This window comes from Crocodylus siamensis, chromosome 1 (genome assembly GCF_052110815.1).
Source record: "Crocodylus siamensis isolate JL-2025a chromosome 1, ASM5211081v1, whole genome shotgun sequence".
In the NCBI taxonomy this organism is placed as follows: Eukaryota; Metazoa; Chordata; order Crocodylia; family Crocodylidae; genus Crocodylus; species Crocodylus siamensis.
Genome location: NC_143395.1, coordinates 224,573,482 through 224,593,387, shown reverse-complemented (window position 1 = coordinate 224,593,387; position 19,906 = coordinate 224,573,482). Strand labels below are relative to the sequence as shown.

At 41.6% G+C, this 19,906-nt stretch overlaps 1 protein-coding gene across 1 annotated transcript; it reads left to right on the top strand.

Moving 5' to 3' along the window:
- The first annotated feature begins 734 nt into the window (after positions 1 to 734).
- Positions 735 to 15,492, top strand: TRAT1 (T cell receptor associated transmembrane adaptor 1). Its single transcript, XM_090031602.1, has 6 exons — positions 735 to 811; positions 6,209 to 6,328; positions 8,946 to 8,982; positions 10,321 to 10,382; positions 11,717 to 11,781; positions 13,146 to 15,492. Exons 2-6 carry the CDS (start codon positions 6,211 to 6,213, stop codon positions 13,413 to 13,415), a joined length of 552 nt encoding a protein of 183 aa, XP_089887728.1. The 5' UTR covers positions 735 to 811; positions 6,209 to 6,210; the 3' UTR covers positions 13,416 to 15,492.
- The last annotated feature ends 4,414 nt before the right edge of the window (positions 15,493 to 19,906 follow it).

Here is a 19,906-nt window from a genome sequence, read left to right as displayed (position 1 = left end):
AGCAAGGTGGATAAAAATATATAACAATGTGATTGATGTATTAAATATATCCCATCCCCCCGCCAATGTTCACAATTTAACACCAGAAATCCAGGGCTCAGTGAGCACTTTTATGGAAGTCTTTAGGCCGTAACAATTCAACCTTCATTGCTCTAAAGGCACTCCCATTGCTTTTATAATTGCAAACAAGCTAGTCTTTGAGAAGAAATATAAGAGACTCAAGTCCATTGTGTTTCTTTTGCTTGAAGATGATTCCATGAGACCTGGATAAGACCACAGGCTTGTAACATTCAAACCATGATATATTATTCCTACAGATCTGTTTCAACTTGGGGCATTAGTTTTAAAAAGAAGCAATATAATTTTTTAAATAATAAGACAAAAAGTTAGAACAAAGAAAAGGTTTCACTTTCAATGACAATTATTTGCATACAAATTGAGAAACCATCACCAAATGTGGCGATAAAGATCTTTAAAATCAGTCTCCTGCCTACACAAAAATCACCTATTTTTGCTGGGTATCACAAGAGACAATATGGAAGAAAATTAAACTTGGAAAACAAATCCAACAATATTAAACCATGGGCCACTCTCTCATAGTGAGAGAGGAAGCATTCAGCATTTTCCTTCCATTTGTTTCAAGCTTTCCCACCCCCCTGTATTTTTTTTCAGGTCTTTTGTGCAGCAAGCGAGTTGTTACAGGTTACACCTGTTCTCTGTCACACAGAGACAGCTGCTCAGTTATCTGTGGAGACGCATTGTTCTGCAGAGTGCTATTCAGGTTTTCCCCACTGCTCTCGTCAAGTTATAGGTATTTAAATAACTCACTTTTAATAATAGTAAATAGCTGGGGTGGGGGGTTACTGGCAGTAAGCATGTGGGTAGTGAAGGAACAGCTGGGGAAAAGAGGGAAATGTGTATGCATGAAGCAAGGGGTCTGAAAAAGTGAGATTTCTTTCATGTTTTCTATTTGGATAGCAAGATTAGCTTGAAATTTACATTAGAAAAAAAAGCATGGGACACACAGAGAGGCAATATTCTGTGTTTGATCAAACCCCTGACTGGGACTTTATGGATATATCCAAGACTCACTTTCATTTATGGAATATAAAAATGTTGATTGACAACTACAGGTATTTGTAGACTGCTTATGTAGGATCAAGATTAAAAATGCAAGAGGATGATATGTTAATGGTTTGTGCATGTGCATGTTTCTCTCAGATAAATAAAATAAAACATTTACATTGGAATTTTGTAAAATAATTTAAAAAAAAATCTAAAACATGACCTGCTGAGGAAAACATTAAACAGTCTGCCTCAGACAGAAGCCTATTTATGATGTACAAAGAAATCCAGGAGGTTATGAAATTTTTTTTTTGTATGTTGGAACATAGGCCATGGTGTCTCCTTTTTTATCCCTTGGAGGATCTAGGAGAACTGTGAGGATCATCATATTTTAAGTGCAAAGAAAATTAAACCTCACTAAATGAATGAAGCAGCAATTTTTTTACATCCTGACTTTAATTACATAAATTAAACAGTGAACAAATATTCATTGTAAAACTTGTTGTTATATGTTGGGAATTGGTAATTGAACCAGTTTGAAAAACAGGATTGTAGAATTCATGCAGAGTTGGCTTGCCAGCAGGTATTAAACACAATAGTATGCCTGTAACCTCCAAATTACAATTTTGCTGGCCACTAAACACTGGAAACTGTAAAACAATGATTCTCAACCATGGTACAGTGGCCCCTTAGGGTGCCTGAAGACCTTTTCAGGGGTACTATCGGATGCCATACAACATAAGTACTTATAGGACACTGCTACACATTCAAATTAAAGCTGGATAGAAACCATCTATAGAGTTGTTACATATTTTCAAGCACTAACTTTGTAGCTGCTTGGCTCTTTTTATAGCTGAATAGTCATTTTTATTTTGTGATAATGACTTTGCACATGTGACTGGTCTAATTTATTGTACAATTAACCTTAGGTATGCAACCATAAGTCACAAGATAAACCCAGTGGCTGCGTCCAGACAAGTGAGGCCGTGCAGTATGTGGTGCCGCAGACATGTCTGTGGTGCCACATATCACACATTCAGCTGTTCTCTGTGCTGCGAGGAAGCAGAGTGGGGGTTTTTTTTGACTCCTGGATATACGGGTATAAAAACAAAATGCGTGCAAAAAAAGCTAAGCAGCACATGCGTGTCGCTCAAAACTGGAACCTGGCCGCTGGAGCCACACTCTGGTTGCTAATCAGGATCCAAGCAGTAGGATTGCCACTGCTGCAGCCCCAGGAGTCCCTCAGGACCTCAGGTAAGGCTGCTGGGCCAGCCTTCCCTACCCCACCCGGGGTAAACTGCCACGTGCCAGAGGATGCTCCCTGGTGACAACTAGCGGTGGCACAAGGTGTGCTGCTCCTAGCTGTCTTTTGGGGACCAAATGTCCACGCCTGTGTGGACATGGCCAGTAATTTCAAATAAGAATCCGTAGTGTTAAAAAAAAAATACTCTGATTTGTTGTAGTCTTCCTGAATTCTTTGCAACAGAAAAATTGCTGTATTATTTTTCCATAGTCACAAAATGAGTGAAAACTAAGGGCTGGCATTTTCTAAGGGGTGCCTTGAGTCTAAAAAGGTTGAGAACCACTACTGTAAGGGAAGAGAGGAAGAGGACAAGCCAGGCTGGTTAGGCCCTGCATAAACACTCTAGCTCCTTAGCCTCTCCTTTATGTCATTGTGAGACACAGAACAGAGGGCTACATGGACCCAGGGCCCGATTAATGCATAGGCAAACTAGGCACATGCCTAGGGCCCAAAGTGAAGAAGGGGCCTAGTTGTGCTTATTTTACATATTATAATTATTGAGTAAAAGTAAGTAATACAAAGATACAGTATTAAGTAAGGGTCCACAAGTTTGTTTGCCTAGGGCCCACTAAAGGGTTAATCCAGCCCTGCATGGACCTGTGATCTGACCCAACATAGATTTAAGTTCTTAATAAACTATTTTCATTCCCTCTTCCCAACATCTTAAAAAAAGAAACAAAAAGTTGGGAGGATTGCTTAATATTAAAGAATCCAAAGTCCATGGCTCTTCAGTTAAAGTCTTATGCCTCTGAGATCTGCTTCCTATGTTATTAAGAAAGAAGAGAAAAAGAATTCCCAAATTTCTGAAATAGACTAATTGGATTTTTTTTTGTTTTTCCTGCCAGTTCTTTACTGCAGGAAAAGCTACATGCTCCAATGATTTTTATAGTTATACACACACACACACACACACACACACACACACACACACACACATATAGATACACACACAAACACACACACACACACACACACACACACACACACACACAGAGTCAAGTCAAATTAAAACTCAGTTTGGGAGACATCCTCTTCTTCAAACCTCTCTATCCCAAATGAAAACAGATCTCCTAGTTTCTGTTTGGATATTTAGGTTTTCCTCCTTCAGGGTATGATGTGCACTTCCTTCCCATGGGCCTAACAATAAAACACATATGGGGAGAAATGTGGAGAAAACCTAAGTAAGTAAATGCCTACAGTCAAAGTAGGAAGACAACAGGAGGAAGGATGGTCTTGGGGGTTGGCACCTGGAGTGGGATGCAGAAGACCTCAATTTCATTCCTGATTCTGACTTCTCATGTTGTTTAGAGCAGTTTACTTAGCAGGAGATTTGGGGGGAGGAGGGGATGCAAATCTCAATCATCTTTGTGTCTTCTGTCAGTCTGTTTCTATGGGGAATGTCATCTGTGCATCTTTACACAGAGACCTGATACCTAAGCTGGGGGATGCTCATGACTGGCTTTATGGGCCCTCAAAACACAGAAGGTGCTCAGAGAGTATAGTGTGAGGAGTCTTGTAATTATTCAGAGAGAACTGGGAGGCTGTAAAGGGTAAAAAAGGAAGGAACAAAAACTATAGTTTCAGACTCCACATAAAGTTATGTGGCAGGGATTCTGTAAAGGAAAAAAATGTCTGTTAGAAAGAAGGGTACTCCTACATTTTTTGTAGAAGACAGTTTTGTCTTTCACCAAAGAGAATTGTGCAGTTCATGATTTTACTAAACTCCCACATTGTCTCCTGGCTCTTTTGGTTTGTTTCTAGCTCTGAAGACTCAGTGGTCAATTTAAATCAACACAAGACACGCCTATATGAGACGCTTAATGCACAGTAAACTTATTCTACTGTGCATTAGCACATCACAGCAAAAAATGCGCTAATGTGCTAATGCACAATAGAATTAGTCTACTGCACATTAAGGGCCTTTTGCTACTGAGTGTAAGTGTCGGCTACTGTGCATTTCTGTAGTAACTCATATTAGAGGTACTAAATTTAACGCGTTGTAGCAAAGGTGCATTACTACCCTTGTGTAGATGCACCCACATCCAACAGTAATTGAGACCCTGACAGTGCTGTCTTTGATACCGGTGGAAGATTTGCCACCAGCTTCAGGGGGGAGCAAAATTGAGTTCTAAAGGCCCGATTGGGCCCAGCTGCAGTTTTTCCATTGACTTCAGCGACCAATAGGTTGCACTTTGCAAAAGGGGCATTTTCCTAAGACTACTGCCATGGATCATTGAGCAGCTCCTTGAGTCAGGATGTCATTATCTCAGAAGCAACGCTGATCAGAGTAAAATAAATAAAGAAGGCAGCTCTGGCAATATGGTGTAATTCGAGAACAAAACAAAGTGCTACAGCCAGAATGAGCAGTGCTCACAGAGAGCAGGAGCTAATGAGCCAAGCAGCAGCAGTCTATCTTCTCTGCGGGAGCAAAATCATTGGCCCCTCCTGCAACATAAAATGTCCTTTGCCACACGAATGGCTAAAAAAAAAAACCCAACAAAAAACCCAAAACAATGAATACATGAAGAAAACTTCACAGAAACCAAGTGAGAGTAATGTTACTGGTCCAGTCTGGGTTGTCACGCAGAATTTAATCCAATTGCTACCTGCCTACTCAGTCCCCATCATAGCTCCCTTCTTTCCTGTAGCTGTTTCGGAGCTCCTGTAGTTTAAGTCTCACAAGTATCCATCCCAGGCACTCCAGCAGTGAAAACAGGATGCAGAAGTACCTAGGGCAGGAATGCAGCAAGCACACAGTTGAGGCTTTCTCCATCAGGGAAGGATTTTGGAGCTACTTCACTGGTGGGAGTAATCACATATGTGGGACTGCTCTGTTTGGTGGCAGAGGGTCGAACAGGCTGTGCTCTTTTTGTCTACCCATGGCAGTAGAGAATTTAGATGATATGAGTCCACCTTACACAATGTACCATTGTTAAAAATGAAGCATGGGTTTGGTGGGGTGAGAGCAGGAAGGGGGGAGAGAGAGAGAGAGTCTCATCTGGGTTTCTCAGCAGCCTCCAAGCAAAGGAGGGCTTGAGATGGATGGGCTGAGCTTGCTTATACTTCATTACCCTGGCTCCTCCACTGCCAGTTCTTTTTAGCTATGGCTAGACTCTGGCTGCCGTCTTTCTGATATCCATAGACTCCTACCCGTTCCACTTTCTGCAGCTCCTGGGTCCCTCTTTTTCACCATCCCAATGAAAGGAGCAGAAAGACACTTCCAGGCAGAAGCCTAGATAGTGCAGGGGATCGTAACAGCTTCTGACAGGTATGGAGAATGCAGCAGAAAGACATTTTTACAGGAATGAGGGGAGGACCACAAAATATTAAGGCATAAAAACACTCACAAGAAACGCTTGCAATCCCTGGAGATAAAACTCAGCACAAAGCAAAATCCAGAATTCAGCCTTGATCAGGCTAACTCCATTGAAGCCAGCAGCTTCTACAGTCAGGAGTTTTGCTTAAATAAAGAGTAATATTTAGAATTCAGTTCACAAACCTATTTAGTTAACAAATGGCAGATATTTTGGAGAAGATAGCATCACATCTTAGCATGACAGCAACTCTCCTGATTTTCTACACTTCCGGGTATCCAATTGGTGACACCAGACTTGGTCAAGGCAACACACTATGAAATGTCATCTCTATTAGTAGTTTTATCAATCCTATTTTCTTACTATTTGGCATCTAAACACTTCCACTAATATTTAATTGGGTTGTATAGCAGCGGCTGTGACTGGAATAAAAATGTAATGCGACAGCCTTAACTATAGAAAGACTAAAAATATATACAGCACTTAGCCAACACCTGATTAAGGAGGGCTTTGCTTTTTGTTGCAGAAATGGACAATGTTGTTGAGTGTCACTTCTTAATCTGGGGACTTGTAGCCTTTTTGACTCTGGCTCTGGTTGTCTCAGTCATCCTAAATGTTTCATTCTTCATGAAAAAGAAGCAGAAAGGTAAGCAATAGCGTGTGCATCAGTTCCATTGCATGTCAGAGATACTATAAGCACATTTATTATTTTTGGCCAAATATTACACTTTGCATCTTATAAAAGGCATCTTTAAAGAACAGACTGAAGTAAAAATGATTGCTTAATATGTGAGGTATGATGTCATCTCATAGGTGATGCTCTATGGTAGGACAACAACAACAAAAAATCAAATAAATGTCAGCATGATTTAATAGTAAAGAAAAAAAATCTTGCCCCTCGCAAATGTTCTCATGACTGTATATTCTGATTTCATCCACATTTAATTATTTAATTGGAAATACAACTCCTGTCTGAAAAAGTAAATTTTACTAAATAACGGGCACTCCATTACAGCATCCTAAGTAGCTATCAAGCCATTCTGTTAATAATCCAAAAAGGACAATATAGCTTCCTCAATAAATGAAAATACAGTATCCCTTTTCATTTAAAGGTGTGATTTTCTCTCTTTTTTGTTTTTTACTAAAATAATTATACCCATACAAACCTTGTCATGGATGCAGTTGCACAAAAGGCATTTCACATGTATAGTTTTTGCCCCTATCCATACAGCTATGCTGGCATGCATACCTTTATGCTGGTATTCATAGATTTCATAGATTTCATAGACATTAGGGCTGGAAGGGACCTCGGGAGATCGTCGAGTCCAGCCCCCTGCCCAAAGGGCAGGAAGTCAGCTGGGGTCATAGGATCCCAGCAAGATAAGCATCCAATTTGCTCTTGAAAAAGTTCAATGTAGGTGTTTGAACCACCTCCGCTGGCAGACTGTTCCAGACCTTGGGGGCTCGGACAGTAAAGAAATTCTTCCTTATGTCCAGCCTGAAACGGTCTTGCAGGAGTTTGTGACCATTCGACCTCGTCATCCCTTGGGACGCTCTGGTGAACAGATGTTCCCCCAGATCCTGGTGGTCACCCCTGATAAACTTATAGGTGGCCATCAGATCACCCCTGAGCCTGCGCTTTTCCAGGCTAAAGAGTCCCATGGCTCTCAGCCTGTCATCGTAAGATCTGTTTTCCTGACCTCTGATCATGCGTGTGGCTCTCCTCTGGACTCTCTCAAGCTTCTCCACATCCTTTTTGAATTGTGGAGCCCAAAACTGGACGCAGTACTCCAGCTGCGGCCTCACCAAGGCCGAGTACAAGGGGAGAATGACGTCCCAGGATTTGCTCAAGAAGCATCTATGGATGCATGCCAGCATTTTGGTCGCTTTACTAGCCACAGCATTGCATTGCAGGCTCATGTTCATCCTGTGGTCAATGATGACCCCCAAGTCTTTTTCTTCTGTAGTGCTAGCCAGCGTAGCACTGCTGAGCCTATAAGGGTGCTGCAGGTTTTTCCTCCCAAGGTGGAGAACCTTGCATTTATCGGTGTTAAACACCATGAGGTTCTCGTCTGCCCATTTGCTGAGCTTGTCCAGGTCAGCCTGGATCACCCGCCTATCTTCTGGCATGGATGCTTTGCCCCAAAGTTTGGTGTCATCGGCGAACTTGGCCAGTCCACTCCTGACTCCAATGTCCACATCATTAATGAAGATGTTGAACAGGATGGGTCCCAGGACAGAGCCTTGAGGGACCCCACTGGTCACAGGGCACCATGATGAGTGACTGCCATCAATCACAACCCTCTGGGTCCGACCACGGAGCCAATTTCCCAGCCAGCGGATCGTGGTGGAGCCAAGGCCACAACTGGCCAGTTTGGCCAAGAGGTGATCATGGGATACCAGATCAAAAGCTTTTTTGAAGTCAAAATATATGACATCAATCTGTCAAGTCAAGATATATGACTCAATCAATAGTAAAATGACATTATACTATTCTGTGCTGGTACACACCTCATACATACAGAACATGTGTATACACATGGAAAGCATAAAGAAAACAGTTTGACTGAGGGATGCTGAAGTGGTATTCATTCTGAAAGCCAAAACAGAGGATCGAGCACAGAATCTCGTAAATTCTTAAACCCAGTTTCAGCAACGAACCCTTCTGTGGCCTGGGCTTTCCTGAATCAGTTCACTGATCTGTGTAACATAGGAGATTCCCTTGCAGAGATTCTCTTCCCTTCTGCTCATTATATTGCATAGGATCCTACTACTGTACCCTTGTTCTTCCACATCCTGTATTATTTTTGTCTTCATTTTTTGTGATGCATCATATGCTTCTCCTACAAGTCCTTTGCAGCAGTCTGCATGTAACTGGCAAATGGGACCTTGACTGGGACCTGTTGGAAAAGGGCAAAAATAACAATAACAATAGTAATAATGTTATTAAGTTGTGCTAGTCTGAATCTAGATCCATGATAAAGGAAAACCTATTTAAAAACAAATGTCCTTAATCAGTAGTCTGAATCTGAGAGGAAAAATAACCCCACTTAGGACTTGGAGAGCTGAAAATGAAAGCTTTCATTCTTGCACAAAAAGCAGGGATAGTGCCTGAGAGCTATTTTTAAACCCACATCATGTATCCTTCAAGCTACACAACATAGTTGTGTTACAAACAATTTAATAAAGTCTGCTGAACTGTATCAACCATTCATGATTTACATTTTCCTTTTACTTAAACTATGTTTCAAACCCTTTTCCAGATTACACATACAGAGACTATCAAGAATATCATCCAAGGTATGTTGAAGATAAAGTTCACTTTCATTTAGGAAGGGTGATAGAGAGTGGTAGGTTACTGGGGATGGAGTTGAAGGAACAGTGTACCATTGGTCTTATATTTGTCTACAAAGAAACCTCTACTTCTGGCAGATGATGCATTCCTTTTAAAAGAAACAGGGAAAAAATTACATCACTTAAATACAGGAAAATACTTCACTCATTTTATAAAAGAAGGGTGGGATTTAATAAGTTGTGATATCAGACTAAGTGGGCATTTATTATTGCTTAACCACGGAGTGAAAAGGTAATCTCAGAATTCTGCCTCAGTGGTCTGAAAAATCATGACTTCCCCATATCTAAGGATTCATATTTAGATGGCAGCTTAAGCAGGACCAGGTCATATGCCATGCCCAGTCTGGCTGCTCCAGATCACATGCTAAAACGCAGACCAAGTCTGCGGGTCAGTTCAGCCCATGGACTGACCCCATACCACTCAGCTGCCCCACAGTACCAGATGAATTTGGCACCCTTGATGTAAAGTATCTAACCCATTGTTCTAGGGCATGCTTTCATACAAACACTGGAGGATGTCAGATGATTTGTAATGCTGGTCAGGGACTACAATTGCTATTTTGATTTTTTTGTTTTCTGATCCTCCTTTGCCTTTTATGCTTTTAGCATTTTGTGCTTCAAGGGATGTTATTACTGCTTACAAATACATTGGGGCAATAGGTGAATGCACATAACGGAGAAGAGATATTCTAGCTAAAGAAGAATATTGGCACAAGAACGAATACGTATAATCATTTAGGCTGGAATTTAGAAATACTCTAACCACCAGAACTGTGGATCATCAGGAACAGCCTTCTAGTAATAGTAGCAAAGCAACATATCTAAATGGTAAAGATGGAGCTCCATAAGTTTATGAAAAAGGATATGGTATAAGATACGATTATTGGCGGTAACACGACTGGGCAGTGACCCAGGAGATCCCTTCCAGACACAGGTCCTAGAAATGCTGGATAATATTAATACCAAGCATGGCTCTTACAGATATTAAATTATCCAAGGTATGTCCCAAAGATATAGTTAACTCACAGAACTGTGAGCTGCCCCTCTAAAAATAAAAAAAACAATACTCATTTTCTCTCACACACTGCTTCCCACATGTATTAAAATTATCGTCTTTTCTAAGACAAGTACAATCTTATTTCTATCTATGTTTAAAGTGCTTAAAACAACAAAATCTTAACCTCTGTTAAGGCTTCAAGGCACTACTGCTTCATAGGTGACAAAAATCAAGTTCAGTATGTGCAGCATCAGCACGAACTAGTTATTTCTTATTCCTCATTGCAGTGACGATGACTATTACACTGAAGAATGCCCAGTTTATGGCAACCTCAATCAAGAGATCCTAGGTAAGACTTGTCTTAATCCTGAGAAACTGTTATGCAGAAATAATATTTTACTGGATGTTATTAATGGAACAACTGCATGATTGGGATATACTTAGATAGTTTTCAAATGCATCGCTTTCAGAACTGAAAATAATTTAAAATCTCGAACTATGTTGCTCCAGTTGCTTCTAGGGGTTCATTTTAAAAAGAAGCTTATCAGATTTACCACATTTATTACCCTAATTGTGACATGGTACATTGGAACCAGGACAGTGCATAACGATTTTGGAGGAAAATGAAAATTGAGTTTGGTAAATCATTTTACTCATAGTATCTCAACAAACACATGAGGGCTTGTCTATAGGCAGGGGGCTGCTGTTTAATGTAAAGTGCAGTGCTATACTCATGCATAAGGCTGTCTGGACACACTTCTTGTTATGTAAACAGCTTTATTTGTTTTAGCTTAATTAGGTTCGAAACAGGTTTAAAATGAACTGAAATCAGCAGCTCAAGCTGAAATAAGACTGTCCACATGGATTTCAACTGATTCAACTAAACCACTTCCAATTTGTATATCAACACCTTTAAGCAAATGAGAAAGGGAGGAATCCATTTTTACCAGTGCCTAAAGAGGTTCTAAGAGAGGAAATAACTTGACCCAAGTTTGCACTAAATTGCTGTCAGAATCAAAAGCTGTATCTAATTACTCTGACTCCTAGCAACTTCCAACACTGACCGACCAACCTGTCCAGGTTGGGTCCCTGAGAAGCCTTGCTTAGCTTGGGACAACTGACAGGTCACATTGCTGCAGACCAGATGAAAGACATGGAGCCAGTTTGTGGGCTGGATCCTGTGGGTGCGGTTGGTCTGCAGGCCAGATCCAGCATAGGGTTGACGTGTAGTGTTAGTCAGCAGGTGTGATCTGGCTTGCTAGTATGGGTTCACTGTGGGATTTGGCTGTGGAGTGACCCCACACACCAGCACAGTTTCCAGACCCATGGGGAACCTCTAAGCTGGATTTGGCCCACAGGCCAGAGGTAAACACCTCTAGTCAAAACTGTTCATGTTTTAAAAGTTATCCCAAAATTAAAAAAAAATACTTGCTGGACAGCCAAAATTGCTGCCCAGTTCCACAATCACAAGAATAAATAGACCCATGTATAGGAAGAAAATGAAATTAAATCTGGATTTTCCTCTTTTCCCAAAAGAGAGTAGACTGAGCATTTAATTTTGAATTTTCATTTCCACTAATGTAGATGTGGGAGATGCAGGTCTATCCTGGAGTGTTTCTGTGTATCTTTTTATCATAGACAGTATCTCATTACCATTAAGAAATATTTTTCCTTTTTAATAAGCCTTGGAGGAATGTTGCTACGAACAGATGACGGCTCAGCCCCAGAGACCCTCTGTGGGATTACAGGTATCCTTATTTCTACCTTTCCGTTTAGCCTTCATCATCAACAAACACATTTTATCTCCAACTCCTCTCATGGGTCCATTAACAGTGGTCAGCCCCAGCCTCTTCGGCAATAAAGAGTGGGAAACTTACACTGCCTTCAATTTCAGTTCAGCTAAGCACTTAACAGTGTACTTGGTGATTTTGCCAAATCCATGCCTTAATGAGGACATTTGATCATTGCAAGCAGCCAGAGAATAAACGCGAGTCATAAGAACACAGCTCTAAGCAAACTGTGGGTTTAATGACATGGATTCTAGAGGGGTTAACAAGGAATTTGCTCCATTGTATCAAAAACATCAGCTTAGCCACTAACAAGTAATGACGTACTGAAATCACAATTTTGAGGAAAACATGAAAGCTGGCTTTGCCTGTGGAAGTGGGCAATGTCTGCAAAATCTGCAGGAAAAAAAACCTTACTGAAAATGAAATGCTGTCTCCCCAGTTAGAGCCAGCAGTCCTCATGGTGGTGTGGCCCAGCTGTGCAGCCTGCCAGAGGGGAAGCTGTGATGGCTGCCAGCATACAGGGGATCCCAAGATGGCTGCCTCCCCTGCCTCTCACTGCTGATTGGCTATGAGGGCTGCCTGTCATGGAGCTCTGCCCCTCTCCTCCAATCAGTAGTGGGGGACGGGGCCACAATGCAGACAGCCCTCTGTGCCAATCAGCAGTAAGGGATTGGGGCCATATGGACAGCCTTTGCAGCCAATCAGCAACAAGGTGCATGGCCCTGGGGACACCTTGGTCAGGGGCATGGCGGGGGTGGGGCTAGCCACAATAAGCCCTCAAAAATGACAGCCAGCCCCACAATCTGCCTATGAAATTGGCCAGCTGCTTCTGAGTTGAGCTAACCCCTACTAATAAGTGAAGTTACATATTAAAATATTTGGCTACTAATCGTTTATACTGTGCTCATCAGATATTTTTTAAATACATAATGTATTTAGAAATTAAGATGTGGCAGGATAAGAGAATCCTTAGTTTTGGGGCAAAAGGTACTACCTATTATGGAAAATTACGGAATTACTTACTAAATGAAGTGCTAAAATCTGAGTCACCAGCATGGCATTGCTTGCTGTAGACTTCTGCTTTCAAAATAAAATACATAAGCTGGGAGCCAGAAATATACTGGGAAAATCTAAATCAATACTTGACTGATTGCAGTGTGGCAGACCCAAGCCACATGCCCTGCAATTTACAATGTCTGGACCATAGTATAATCATTACCATTACTGCACTCTAAACTTGCGCAAAAGCTTAAAGGGTGTAGCTGTTCAGCCAAGGATTAATACTGTACAAATATTAGTGAATACAATGATTCTCCTTTTAGGTGCAACCTGAAAATCAGATGTGCTACGCATCTCTGGATCACAGCATTAAGGGAAAACACAGAAAACCTAGGAAAAAAAAAGCTCCACTAGAAGAGGAAGAAGACAGGACGTCTAAAAGCAGCACACTGGCTTCTAAAGCTAGCATTTATCTCAATAGTGAGCAGCTAGCTGCTGAAAACACGGAAACAGAAGCCATTCACGATGACCCCATCAGATTATTTGGTTTGATTCATAAAGCAAAGGAGAAAACATTTGAAGGGGATTCATGACCCAGCTGAGTCATCATACCAAATAAAGGGTCTTCTGCCAGGTCATGCAACAGGAAGATGCTGAATAAATAAGGATTAAAAACCTGGTAAATTAATGCACCAATCAATGGTACAAATGGATAAGAGATGTTACAAGCAACTGCAGACTAATTTAGGCCAGTAAATAGCAAGACGTTAGACCTTGACTGCTAATTCTGAGGCCGCCTGAAGAAAAGCTGGACACCCACGTATCCACCCATTTTCCAAGGGAGTTGCGAGCTGCAACCCTCTCAGAATCTGGCCCCAATTAGCTGTTCCAATGTGTTGTTATGCTATTAGGTTAGATTCAGTCCTTTTATTTTACCCCTTTTTCTGAAATGAAATCAAAAAGCCCCACTCAGTCCTCTGTAGTTTACTAGCACATTCTGACTGTTATTTATAGTTTCATACATAATTCTGAAATTAGAGGCACTTTAGGATTGGTGTATTTAAGATTTTGGTTGATTGTACAATTAAAAACTTGTTATGCTGTACTTCCCCACTGTGACCTACAGTAACATGTTGTTATATTTAAGTTTAGAGAATAATTGAGCAATTTCAGTTCATTTAATTCAGTACTTAAACATCCAGAAAAACTTAACAATTCCCTTACATGTACTTTTGGTTTCCTTTTGGTGACCTTTTCCAGATGAATCTCCCTCCTTACTCTTCTACTAACGTAACATTTCATTGGCTCTTTGTAAAGAAAATGGTAAATGATCCAGAAAAACAAACCTCCTAGGGAAGATTTTTTCCCCCATAATTTTCTATTTGATTCTATTGGGCGTGTCTACACAAGATGCTAAATACACAGTAGTATTTCTAAACACACATTACCTAATTCTACCACATATTACCATCACTACGAAGGCGTGTGCCAATGCTACTGCGCAGTAGTGCCAGTTACTGCTAATGCTATAATAGGTACTAAAATTAATGTGCAGTAACTATGGCACGTTAATGCACATGTAGACATGCCCTGTGACTTTTACATTGGTGCTTTTACAGCTATTTTAGGAAAGTAGAAAGGCCCTTTTATTTCCACCAGGATTCAAATGGTGCATGCACCATATTTGGACTTTTGTCATGCTAAAAGGTGTTTGGGGAAGGGTCTTGTTCTTTTTTTAATATATGAAACATTTTGGGTTTGTGTAAATATTAGTAATAATAGGTTGTGGTTGTAATGGTGCCACCTTTGGGTACATATTTTTCTCTGATGAAGGGCATCAGGAGGTCTTCACATGCAAAACAAACAGAATATGAATAGTCAGGGTTCCATCTGAAAATATTAAGTAGTACTTGAATGTGTCTGCATCTTTCTTAGAATGAAAGTCTCCAAAAGAATAGCTAATATGAAGGAACCAGGAAAAAATACTAGTAGTGAACAGAAAATGTATTTTGCACATTGTGATAAAAACCAATCTGAGATTTTCAAAAAATAAGAAGATAAGCTTGAACTGAAATACAGGAACGCTAAAAGAGGAAGTTTATCTTACACATATCAAATCTGAAGGAAGTATTTATTGCTTAGTTACTACAGTAGATCAAAGAACACAACATCTATCAACAAACTCTTGCTTAACCTTACACACCAGAAAAATACACACACACACATCTACATGAACAGCCTGAGTCAGTAGAGAGATTGAATATTGAACTCAGCTGATATACCAAACATGCATAGGGCCAAACCCCCCCAAACCTCAAAGGCAATTAACTAACTTATTTAAATTACCTGGTCAAGCAGACAACCCTGGTGACAAGGGGCATGTGTAGACAAAGTGGGGGCCCTAAATTGAAGCAGAGGGGTTTAAAAAACACTGCTACAGTTTAGGGCCGATCAAACCCGTGTTGTGTACACACCCCACTGACTTACCCGTCTCTCCGGCGGACAGGGGATGCGAGGTTTTGGCAGGTGGAGCGGTCTCTGGGCTGTGGGGGAGGGGGTAGGTGCTTCCCCCTGTAGCAGCAGCCCCCCCCCCCCCCAGGCAGCACCTGCATGCAGGCACCTGGCTTGGGTGGTTCCAGGGGGCACCACAGCTGCGGAGGGAAGCACCAGGCCCCCATACACAGCTCAGGCAGCAGGCTCTGCTGGTGGGTGGGGTGGGGTAGAGATTTTTCTTGGGCAGAGCCAGCCTTCCCGAGTACTGCCAGTCTGCCTGCAGGGCTTCCTGCAATACTGCATGGAGCCCGGTGTTTCACTCTGTGGCTGTAGGGACAGCAAGTCATTTAAGGAGCATTACACTGCTGAATTTCCTACAGCAGCTGGAATTAATGTGCAATACGCTGCTGACATGTGAAAACACTGACACCATTAAAGCGATGCAAAAGCATTTAGCCTGCTTTAAAGTGTTGTGCACACCCCCCACTTGTTTCATCTACACACGGCCAAGCATTTCTGCTGCTCCTATTTTTATTTACAGCGGCAGCATCTACACAAGATGCTACTACACAGTCAATAAGTTGTTGTAATTGAAATGTATTTATTACGTTTATATAAGTATTAAATAAATGCACAGTAACCTGAGTTACTGCACAGTGCCGCCAGTGAACAGATGCTTTTTTGTGATGCTACTGAGCAGTAGCCTAATAATACTGTGCAGCAGCGTCATGTCACAGTTTATGCCATGTGACACTACTGCACAGTAATATCAGGCTACTGAGCAGTCAGCATCTTGTGTAGACGTTCCCAGCGGAGAAAAGATAAGAGATAGGGTATTTTCAGTTACGACACCTTATGAAGCCAGTGGTGGAAGTCACAAGTGGCCAAGGACTACTTTCTGGGTTTCTCATGCTACTTGTACTGGGCACATGGACTTTGCATTCAACCTCCCTCCTTCTGGTAATCTCGTGGGTCACTAAAGTCTCAAAACAAAACATGTCTAATTCCCATTAACATCAATAGAATATACACAAATGCTTAACGCTAACCTCGTGCCTAAGTGTCTTGCTTATCTAGGAGTCTGTAACTTTGCTCCCTCAATATTGTTAGTCTTAATTCAGTCTTTTATGGATTGATAAAACCTCATACCAGCTAGGAACTTGCCATCTTTTCCTAGTTATTTGATGATGGAAGCAAACATGGAACCTTTGGCAGATTCTATTTCTATGTTTGGCCACAGCTTCGATTAAATGGTCTAAACGTTATCATCATAGGAGAAACGATTTTATCCTATGATGATTTTGAGGATAAACAACATTAAATGACCACATCAGCTATTTCTAGAGATTTCTACTGGTCCTAATATATGGATATTTTCCCCCTTCAGCAGTACAGAGATCTTTTTAAGGAAATAATTCTTCAGTTCTGTAGCATTGGCTTACATTTTATATAGACTGAACCTTTTGTCCTTAGCCTACAAGTCAGTGAAAACCACAGATCTGCCCTAGCAACAACCTTTTTGGAGGTGGTTGCAGAACTCTGAAAAGAAGAATATGGTTTTTTGGCTCCCTCTTCAGCAGACTTCCTAGGGGGTCCTATGTGACTGTGTATATGATAAGTGTGTGTTGTATAAATGCCATGTTAAAAAGTAATTTCAATAAAATTGTTAGTAAATATCTGCATAACCTAAAATTCTGTTTCCAGTAATATACTGATAAAGTATTTTAAATAAAACCAAGGTAAAAGAAGAGTGTAAAACTGTGATCATATCATAAGCAAGTTGAATATGTTTTTACTTCCATATAGCCCGAGACCCTCAAAAGAGAGAAGTGAACCAAGACAAAGCCAGAAGGGGAATTATTATTTTTTTATTACAAATATCCTCATAAAAGCATTAAAAACAATACTATCGCTATATATAATCTCTCATAGCTCAAAAGAAACCATAACTATTTATAACTCACCCCCCTAAAAAACAAAACAAAACATTTTATCTTTTTTCTGTATATAATGCTACTCGAACATAACATTGTTTATATCACATCCCCCCCAAACAAACTAAACAAAAAGTGTCTTTCTTCCATATCCCCCAAAACATGAATTTACATCACATCCCCTGCAATGTAAACATGTCTCTCTCTCCCATATATCACACTATGAACCTAAAATTGTTTGCATCCAGATAACTTTAAAACAACATTTTTCAAATCCAACTTACAGCTTTTACTCCATTCCCTTGTTTCAGATAACATCCACCCTCCCACTTCAAATATACAAGCAACCACATAGATTTATACATTAAACATAAAACATCATTATTTTTATCTTACTGGTACATATCTTTGTGGATCCACTCTTAAACAATGCTTTGTTCATCATTATAAATATAAGGTCACTCCCAATTATACTGATCCAGGATAAACCATAATAACCAGAAATATAAAACTAAAACCATACACCTTTCCGTCGGTCCTTGTCCCAACTCCCACCATCCGTTGCATCAACTCCCCCTGAACATAATCACTCCCCCTCCCTAAAACCTCTTCCTCCGATCTATAAGATACCTTTAACCCAATACTCCCTCTGTTCCTCACCTACTTTGCTACCCCTTCTCCTCCACTATAAACACCTAACACCATATCTCATATTTGTCCTTCCCCATTGCATGTCCCTTATGGAAACATAAGCCACCATTCCTCCTTTCTCCATCTCTCTTCAATCCCCACCTGCTTCCACTCCCTTTTCCTCATATAGTATCTTAGTTCAAGCAGAGCCAACCGTAGACATGCTCCAACTGTGAATTCCAATCCTTTGAGAATCAACAGATTCTGCACCTTCCGCAACACTACTTTTATACACGTAAGCCAGATCCTCCTTCTCCACTCCTCTGAACCCTGCTTCACTATCCCATACTTGATCATCACAAAAGTAACCCTTCTACTCCACTTTATCCTCCTTACAAACCCGTACATCCTTAGCCAAACCTCCCTCGCAAAATAACATTCCCAAATAATGTGCACCACCATTTCCTCTGCTGCGCATCTCTCCTCTGGAAAAACGTCAATCTTCTCAACCCCCACCTGTGCTGAATTTCCCTGACTGGTAAAACCCTATCTTCCACGTCAGTTCTGCATGCTCCCCCTTCAACCCTCTATCTGTGATCCCCCTCTAAACCTCCATTGCCCATCCAACTCCTCCATGTCTGTCATTTTATCTTTCCGTCTAATCTCTTTCAACACCCTCCCTTTTTCCTTCAACCCCTCCAAACCCCAACCCCTCCAGCTTTGACACCTTATAAATCCCGCCAATCTCCCATAATAGCATGACATTCTCCAGGCCCATGGCCTTTTTCAACTAGTCCCACATAATCCCAATCTTCTTGTCATGGCATGGGGTCTGCAGGGATGGCCATGGTGATCCTAGGGCTCCATGACTGTGCCTGCACCACCCTGCAGGGCACCTTCTAATTTTGCTTGCCACATCTTGTTGGTTGAAATAATAAGTTGTGAGGCTGCCCACGAGTTTGTGTGGTCACAGTCCTGCTGAACCCCGCTAGTTCCTGCTGATCTTGGGTCCCTTGCCATGTCTCACTCAAAGTCAGTACCTCTCGAGACACCCTAAGCCTTATGGGCTAGATGCGTGGTTTCAAAACCACCCCTTTACCATGCCCCATGCCTCACAGATTGCATCTAAATGTTGTCTCTTTTGATGAGGCTGCAGCCTAGTTCAGCCTCCTGTCATCACTGGGCCCTTGGCCCCAGTAGCGGTGCCCTCTGGTGCTGGGGTCCCTTCACCCTGTCATGGTGCCCTCTCTGGTGCTGGGGTCCCAGCAGCCCTGTCATTATGCCCTCACTGGCATTGGGCTCACTTCAGTCTTAATGAGTCCTCTTCTCCAAATAGCCTCATCCCAGTCCACCAAATTCAAATAACAATGCAAATACAAGTCCTTGGGCTATAACATAACAACAACGTTGGAGGTCACACTGCCCCTGTAAGGAGGCAAGCTTCTCCCTCAACAATGTAATGCCTCCTAGCCCAAGATACTTTAGGAGTTCCTAGAGTCCATTAGTCTTATCAGAAGCAGAATAGACAACCAAGCATCTTTGAGTAATGTTTCTGCAACAGCTCCTTCCCCCTGCTTGCTGACAGAGCTAACCTCCTGCCAGCCCCAGCCCTGAGGCTTATATATGCCCAGGGCCCTGTTACCTTCTGGTCAGCTGACTGGGTGCAGGTGCCAGCTAATACCAATTAGCTTACTGCCAAGGCAACTTGCCTAGCTCTCAGGGCTCCCTAGCTAAGCTGCCTTTGCTCTTGAAGGAGCATGCACACCTTAGTGCCCTGCAACACTCCTCAACATCCTTCCTGCCCAGAAATGATAGAAATTGGCAGCTTTCCCTACCCCTTCCATGGCTTCTCTTGCAACCATCTGCATGAATTGCGCGTACGTGAAGGTTTCCATGTCTGAAAAGTTTCCATTTGTCTTCACCCCCCAACACCTTCATCTCTTCTACCTCCCGCAACTCATACCTCCCCAAATCCCCACAATTTCCCACATCCAACACTGTACTCTTTGCCTTATTCAACTTTGCAC

What these genes read in the sequence shown, in the direction of transcription:
- TRAT1 (XM_090031602.1), top strand. Translation starts at nt 6,211, where the DNA reads ATGGACAATGTTGTTGAGTGTCACTTCTTAATCTGGGGACTTGTAGCC. An exon ending in TATCAAGAATATCATCCAAG is followed by an intron (nt 8,983 to 10,320) that starts GTATGTTGAAGA and finishes TCCTCATTGCAG; the next exon opens with TGACGATGACTATTACACTG. An exon ending in CCTCAATCAAGAGATCCTAG is followed by an intron (nt 10,383 to 11,716) that starts GTAAGACTTGTC and finishes CTTTTTAATAAG; the next exon opens with CCTTGGAGGAATGTTGCTAC.